This window comes from Poecilia formosa, unplaced genomic scaffold, assembly GCF_000485575.1.
Source record: "Poecilia formosa unplaced genomic scaffold, Poecilia_formosa-5.1.2 Scaffold428, whole genome shotgun sequence".
Lineage (NCBI taxonomy): Eukaryota > Metazoa > Chordata > Actinopteri > Cyprinodontiformes > Poeciliidae > Poecilia > Poecilia formosa.
In genome coordinates this window covers 432,930-441,339 of record NW_006800367.1, presented here as the reverse complement: position 1 = coordinate 441,339, position 8,410 = coordinate 432,930, and the positions used below count along the sequence as shown (strand labels likewise).

At 41.7% G+C, this 8,410-nt stretch overlaps 1 protein-coding gene across 1 annotated transcript in view; it reads left to right on the top strand.

Moving 5' to 3' along the window:
• LOC103155447 (adenylate cyclase type 8-like) overlaps positions 1 to 8,410 on the top strand; it is a gene marked incomplete at its 5' end in the record, with an annotated part of 20,229 nt that overhangs the window by 6,616 nt on the left and 5,203 nt on the right. The window contains 2 exons of the mRNA XM_007577132.2: positions 3,269 to 3,427; positions 7,375 to 7,521. Of these exons, the coding sequence (XP_007577194.2) occupies positions 3,269 to 3,427; positions 7,375 to 7,521 (306 nt within the window). The remainder of the gene's footprint in view (positions 1 to 3,268; positions 3,428 to 7,374; positions 7,522 to 8,410) is intronic.

Genomic DNA, 8,410 nt, shown 5'->3' with positions numbered 1-8,410 from the left:
GAGACGCTCTGAGAGCTCTTTGCTCAGCGTCCAGTTGGAGCATCAACCTGTCGGACACGTGCAGAGCTACTGTCCTAAAACTCTACATGTTTTCTTCGCAGGCCTCTGCAGAGCTGAGCTTAGGGTTAACCTCTGACCTCTAACTAGTGTCTATCACTAAATTACAGCCCAAGATCTAAAATTCATGAATGAACGGTTTTACAGCCAAAAATTCCCTTAAATCCATTCAAACTGAGAAAAATGTCAATTTAGTTACAAATTAACAACAAACTAAACATTTGACTGGGATTAAATCCAGTTGGTTCTAATCTGAGTTCTTTGGAAATGCAGAATTAGACTTTCAGCCAATCAGATTTAAAGTTATTTCAAATAAAAGTAAATCAGTAATAGTGCATCTTATTCTGCATGAAGGATTTTTTCCAAACATCCAAGAGACTCTTATGACTTCATTTGGATTAATGACATTTACAGTCAGTTTCACTGTTGACAGTGGAGTGAATTTTATTCTGTTAAATTAAAAGGAGCTCTGAGGTCCGCCGCCGTCTGCAGAAGCATCGTTGCTGCTCTGTAATTAGTTTGATGATTTTTATGTTTTTGTTGTTGGAAACGCGCCGTCCTGCTGCTGATTGTGGAAAAGCTGCTCTGCCTCTCAGGGCCGTGTTGAAGGGACACTCGAGTGATTCTGTTTGTGAGGAGAACAGGAGCCAATTAAAGCCTTTTCCTTCACAACCAGCTTCACTTACAGGCTCTTAGCTTTGATTTGCTCCTTGAGAAATCTGAGACTTGCTGCTAATGTCTGAGGAGAACGGCTGTTTGCTGATCCTAGTGCAGGTAGAAATGTTTTTAAACTGATCCTCTTTCTGATGGAGGCAAACAAATGGAGAAATGTTGGAGATCCTGCTTGAAGATATTCCCACATCTTCTGGATGTTTCATTCGTTCTGGATTCTGCAGGTAGCTTTTATTTCCAGGCCGATAAAGACCCAATCAGCTGACTAACTGCCACTTTAAAGCATTTATTATTTATTTGCACAGCTGCTCCTGGAGTCTGTGGCTCCGTGTTTGGTCCAACAAATTAACTGGCAGTAAAGATTGTCTCCAACATGTCATCCTGTTCGCTCATTTGTCCTTCGTCTGAAATGAAGAGACGTTAGTCAGGCGGTGAACGTCTCTGGAGCAGCAGATGGTTGTGACCAGATGGGAGATGGTTCTGCTGACGCCGTCCATCACACCAACCTGTTTATTTGTAACTTTAATAAACCACTGGCTACATTTTACATTAAAAAGCAAAAATGTGGATAGTAAATCAAGGCTTCCTTCTCTGTGAATATCGCTCAGCTAATCAGCAAAGTCACAGTTTAGAAATAAAGCGGCCATTTTGGGAAAAGAGTTTTCCTTACTGACATCGTTCCAGCTGAGACGGCCATGAAGGCTGAGCTTCATCAGCCTTTGATTTATAAATAATAATAGTTTTATATAGATTTTAACATGTTAAAGAAGAAGTTAATATTTTTTTTTACATACAGAAGATCGGGCCGGAACCTTTATACTCGCTTGTTTCTGGTACGCCTGTAAAACTGACGCACATTTGATCGTTTCTCTGGTTTCTGCTTCCACTGATCTGATTGGACGCTGTAAAAAACTGTTGTTGTGTTGAAGTTGTGCTAACAGGAGCAGCTAGCCTGTCAGTGAAGCTACGCTAACCTAAAATAGCATCTCAGTGCTAAACATGTAGCATCAGCGCAAGCGTGCAGTAACCGTAAGAACAGATTGAAAACAATAATTATCTTTGCTATTGAGCTCAAATAGTCGTTATAGTTAAATGTGATTAACTTGAATTTATGTATTTGTCGATGCTGAAATGTGGAACTTGATTTCCGGTGCAGGTTGCGTCAGCGGTTGGCTTCTCTTTCCAGTGGATGCAGCTTCACTCAGACTGGCTGAACGTTAATTGGACAGGAAACTGGAAGAAGTTTCTCTCCTGATTAGTCACTAATTGATTCCCTGATTAATCAGGCGCCTCAGAAGAAGAGCAGAAATCCTTCCAGGCTTATCGTCCTGCCCTGGAAATCATTTTTCAGCTTCACTGACGACTTTTCTCTTCCCTCCCTTCTGCAGGCGCACACCACTTGTTTGGCTCTAATTCATTCATGTGACTTTGTATTAATTGTTAATTCAGAAAAGCTAATTGAGTTGCCTCTTAAAATACTTCAGCTGCACAGCAGATTGATCAAATAGTCCTGCACTGCAAAGGTGATTAAATATTTTAATTTGCCTGCCTGTTGCTGTGAATTCAATCATCTCATTTATGTAACAGTTTGTCCTGAACTTCACTTCTAATCAGCTTTTTATGGAACAAATTCATCGGCTTTGGCGTCAGGAAGCTCAGGCCAACTTTGTTCTCTAAACTCCAGCAGCTGGAGGTTTATTTTTAACGGTCTGTAAAACATCTGCACACCGAAAAGAAGAAATCACTTTATTTTTCCGACATTAGCCTCGCATGAAGATTCCTTACTAATTAAAAGTTTTAGACTTGGATGAGAAAACAGATGAAATATTCGATGTTGACGCGCAGAAAGCAATCAGCAACGCAACTGTCAGTCTCCAATAGTTGAGAACAAAGTTTACTCAGATAGTTTAAGATGAGTTAGAATATCATTTAATGCTATAACTTCACATAAGTCATTATTTCACCTGGATGATGTGAGTGAAAATATAAAAATGTTGCTTTTTTAATAAGTGAGGACAGTTTTCAGTTTAATTTTAATTACCGTAAAAAATTAAAACAACTCAAATGAAGTTTAAGAACTTAAAAACAATCTTTATCTCATTAAATCAACTTGATATAATTTGATTTCTGACAAAAACCAAGATAATTATCCAGTAGACTTAAGTTAAGCCATGCTCTGTTTTACAGTGTAAAGCTGACCTGGTCTGAGGGGCCAAAGCAAAACCTAAAATAAAATAAAATAAAGCTTTTATTTTATTTTTTATTTCAAACAGATTAATAATTACATCAGTAACATTTTTATTATTTTTTTTCTAAAAACTGTTTTTCTGCTGTTTCTTATTGTCACTGTTTCTTTTCCAAATGTAATAAATGTATGAAAGTTCATTCACTGTAGAAAAAAGCTCTGAAGTTTCTTTAAAGTGACAGTTTTCCATGAGGATTCCTTCATTTTCCAGCCGTTTGTCACGTTGAGGTTTGTGCAGAGCAGTAGCACTCAGGCTGGATTTGTAGCGATTTCTGACCCGGTTTGTGGTTTCAGCTGGAGTACACGGCCCGGCTGGACTTCCTGTGGCGCGTCCAGGCCAAGGAGGAGATCAACGAGATGAAGGAGCTGCGGGAACACAACGAGAACATGCTGAGGAACATCCTGCCCAGCCACGTGGCGCGCCACTTCCTGGAGAAGGACCGCGACAACGAGGTCCGGCACACACCGACACGAACCGACGTAAACTGACATAAACCGACATGAACCGACGTAAACTGACATGAACCGACACGAACGGACACGAACCGACATGAACCGACACGAACGGACACGAACCGACACGAACCGACACAAACCGACGTAAACTGACACAAACCGACATGAACCGACGTAAACTGACATGAACCGACATGAACGGACACGAACCGACATGAACCGACACGAACGGACACGAACCGACACGAACCGACACAAACAGACACAAACCGACACGAACCGACGTAAACTGACACAAACCGACATGAACCGACGTAAACTGACATGAACCGACACAAACCGACATGAACCGACACGAACGGACACGAACCGACACGAACCGACACAAACAGACACAAACCGACATGAACCGACGTAAACTGACATGAACCGACACGAACGGACACGAACCGACACGAACCGACACAAACAGACACAAACCGACGTGAGGGAGAATATTGAAACATTTATTTATAATAATAATTTTAATAGCAGCACAAACGGAAAATTTTTGCAGTCACTGCTCGAATTTCTGAAAATAAAAGTGGATAGAAAGTCAGAAAAGTAAAAACTAAACGTAGCAACAAAGTCTGTAACAGAGCTTCTTTCATCCTGACTTAACTGGGACTTTAACTGGGACTTTAACTGGAGCTGTGTGTTTGAGAACAAGCAACAAACACTCTGGATCGGTTTGGAGTAAAATAATCCATGACCAAACCACCAAAATCATGTTTATCTGAGACATAAATGCTGTAGAAACGTTTCTGCTGAGCTGCAGGGATTGAAGTTTTATCTCACTTTTCATTGTTACGGATTATTTTATGTAAAATATTCCTTAACTGGGTTTCTTCTTGTTTTTACCAGGGGTTCAGGTAATTATGGGAAGAGCTTTGCGATTCTAATGACCAACAAATCTACAGCTACAATATTTCATTCTGGAACAAAGCTAAAAAAAACCCCATTTGTTAGTAGGACAACTGAGGATAATTAAACTACGGCATCTCGTTTGAATAGTTTCCCTTTAATGAGCTGCCAGGTGAAATGAATGTTGGTGGGAAACGCTCCATCAGCAGAGGGAGAAGCTTCCCTACACCTCCAACCAGGTGATCTGCAGATCCAGTTGCCTGGTTCTGTTGGATGGAAGCCTGTGCAGAGGGCTTTCTGGCAGGTGACTCGTCGTCAGGTGAGTTCAGGTAGCCGACCTCGTCTCCCTCCGCTCCTCGTCATGAAGGAGGGGATTACAGCGTTTTGGCTCCTCATCAGGCGCTGCAGCATCAATCAGGCTGTTTATTGTTCTGGGATTTAGGCTCCGCTGCAGCAGAACGCCATGAAGACGTCTGGAGCCTGATTAAGGACATTTCAGTTTGGCTAACCGCTGATTACGCAGACGTTTCATAGTTACAGGCCGTAGCAACAAGGCAAAGCAGTTTAATCCAAGTCAGATCTGGATTATTATTATTACTCAACTTTCTGACTTATTATTTGGTCCCAAGCAGAAAACCTTCCTGGTAACTTTTGCCGTGTCCTAACAATCCTTATTAAAGTCTTTCAAAGCTGTTCTTTGGACTTCAGAGATTTTTAAGTTTTTTGTTGCTGTTGTCATGGAGACGTTTTGCGGAGAGATTGCTATTTATGGTTAGCAATGCTAACTGTCTTTATTACTAACTTAAATTTCTGAACACAGATTAATTTTCCCTCTTCGTGTCATTTTATTTCAAACTAATAAACTCCTGTTTTCACAAACTGCTTTCTAACACACACAGTGTGACATCACCTCTGCTCCGAAATAGAAACAATGGCAGGTCACAGCAGGAAACCCTAGGAAATATTGTGAAGAATGTTTATTTATATTCCTTAAGAGATATAAAATGACAAAAACATTTATTGACAGGTTATAGATTTGATCATAAATCTCTGCTGGTCGGATCAATGGAACCATTTATTTTTCAGACAGGATCCAACCCATAAATTATTCCTCTGTGACATCTAGTGTGTGTTGATATGCTGATTAGTGGTGAGAACAAGACTGAGTGACATTTGTACCCATGAAACTAAAATTCATAACTTTTATCTCTAAAGTCGGAATAAACAGCAGAGCTTAAAAACGACTGTAAATATTTGGTGTCTGGTTTTCCTCCGCCTCTCCCTCCACCTCTGATGCTTTCCACCAAATATCCGAAGCCCAGAGAGTTAAACGTACTAAAGAGGCTTCAGCGGCAGGACTGAACCCCGACTGAACCTTAAAACGCTGCCTGACGTTCAGCGCAGCAACGCAGCACAAGACCAAGAAATTCAATTAGTTCAACTTTAACCAAGTTTCCCTTCTGAAGTTTGGACGTTTGCTGAGCTCATTAGCTGCACACAAAGCCGCTGAGGAAGCTCCATTCAGGTCAGAGGCCCGTTTTCACAGCTGTGTAATTACATTAAGACCGGAGCAGCCTGCGGACAGACGGAGCTTCTCCTGAATTATTAACTTGAAATGTTGAACTGCGGATGGACGTTAATGTTTATCACCCTATTATTGCAATACCACCATAATGGCATGATGAATTACTGAATGTGACATTTGGGATGTAAGGATGTGCTGCTTCATGTCTGCAGACCTGCTGCCTGGTACGAGCTAACATTGCCCCCTGGTGGAGGGAAGGATGCACTGCACTGTTTCATTTATTAATCAGTGATTTTGAGGAGGATTTTCTGCTTGATGTGAGATCAGAGCAAATTATTTTATTCATGTGAGGATATAATGAAGCTCATCTGGTTTTTACTGGGTTTTAAAATGATTTACATCTCATTATAACGGATCCACACGGTCATTATTTCTTGAATACAAATGAAAACTAAATGGAAAATGTGTGACCACTGTTGTGTGTTGAAGAACGGCTGGGTGAAAACTTATCAGCAATTACTCTAGTTTGGTAATTGTTGCTGCCCATCAACCTGGGAAGATTTACCAAATTTACCAGGAAATTTACCCAAATCTCACTGAGGTGGAAAAAGATTTAGGGAAGCTGCTGAAGTTCCCAGATGTGCATCTTAAAGGTTAAAACAGGAACAGGAGTGAACAAGTCTGGGTTACTTGAGCAGGTGGAGGATTGGATACAGCAGCACCAATCATGAGGTTGGGTCTGAATGAACCAGTGGATTTCTGCAGACCAACATAAAGAAATTCTTCTGTCATTCTGAACCAGTTTGGAGAAAACAAAACACATCATGGCAACGGTCAAGCACTGTGCCTTGACCTTACAGTAATCCAAACATTTCTGCAGAACTACATGTATAACGCCTCATGATCTGGGCCTCAGCATGTTGAAGTCTGTAAAAGTTTTTACGTTTGAGGCGTTTTGTGAAAAACAGTTAATGCTCTGAAGGGGAGACGGAAACAAACGGATAAATTCTGACGTAACAAACTTTTCATCCTGTGGTTGATTGGTGCCTTACCAGAGGCATGAAACTCCGAACTTCCAGTTTGGAGGGAAAAACTCTCCATTTTTCTGAGATGTGTGCTCCATGATAGTCTTTAACCTCTGCTTCCAGTTTACTGCAGCCGTACGTAGCCTCAACATGTGGTGAATTCAAGCTTTGTTTATCCTGGTTGATTTTTCTTTTTGTGCCATTTTGAAAGTTCATTACATGCAGACACAGCCATAGTGAAGCCGTGTAAGTCAATAACAGGACAATGATCCTGAACACAAAGTCTAGACCTCAAACTGACTGAAATACTAAGAAAAAATTGTAATACGTTCGTGCATTACTTATATTTGTCTGTTCTCAACCGGTAATCCTTTGGCAGTGGCTGTATTTTCTCTGACGGGGTTAACGTCTCGTCTCCGTGTTTTAACGTCTCCGTGTTTTAACGTCTCGTCTCCGCCGTGTTTTAACGTCTCGTGTCGGTGTCTCCTCAGGAGCTGTACTCCCAGTCCTACGACTCGGTGGGCGTGATGTTCGCCTCCATCCCTGGCTTCGCCGACTTTTACTCCCAGACTGAGATGAACAACCAGGGAGTCGAGTGTCTGCGGCTGCTCAACGAAATCATCGCTGACTTCGACGAGGTGAGGCGCTGGAAGTTCAAACCATCTGTTAGGCTTAGTGAAACGTTCTGAGACGTAAACACCATCACTCATTCAGGATAAAAAATAAAACATGCATCCTGTTTTAGAAAATACTTCAAAAGCCATTAATCTCTCTGCGGAAATGACTGATTCTGTTTGCAGGTAATCAAAAACTAATTATTGCAGGTGGCAAAGAACCACCACAGGGATGGTAGCGGTTTCTGTGCTCCACTGCTTCCTGCTCTGCATCCACGCTGAAGATGCTAAAGTTTGGCAAAAATCTCAAAACTAGTTTTAGACGTTTAGCCTTTCTCTCCTGAACGGATTGAATTTAAATGTTTACTCCTCAGCAGTTTGTCCAGTGGCTGTTCTGGGTGCAGCTCGGTGTTGGACATCTGTCTCAGTTTACAGGGTCGCTGATGGTTCTGATGGATCTGATGGATCTGATGGTTCTGATGGATCTGATGGTTCTGATGGGTCTGATGGTTCTGATGGTTCTGATGGGTCTGATGGATCTGATGGATCTGATGGTTCTGATGGATCTGATGATTCTGATGGGTCTGATGGATCTGATGGTTCTGATGGGTCTGATGGTTCTGATGGGTCTGATGGATCTGATGATTCTGATGGGTCTGATGGATCTGATGGTTCTGATGGATCTGATGGTTCTGATGCATCTGATGGGTCTGATGGTTCTGATGGATCTGATGGATCTGATGGATCTGATGGATCTGATGGATCTGATGGTTCTGATGGTTCTGATGGTTCTGATGGGTCTGATGGATCTGATGGTTCTGATGCATCTGATGGGTCTGATGGTTCTGATGGTTCTGATGGGTCTGATGGATCTGATGGTTCTGATGCATCTGATGGGTCTGATGGTTCTGAT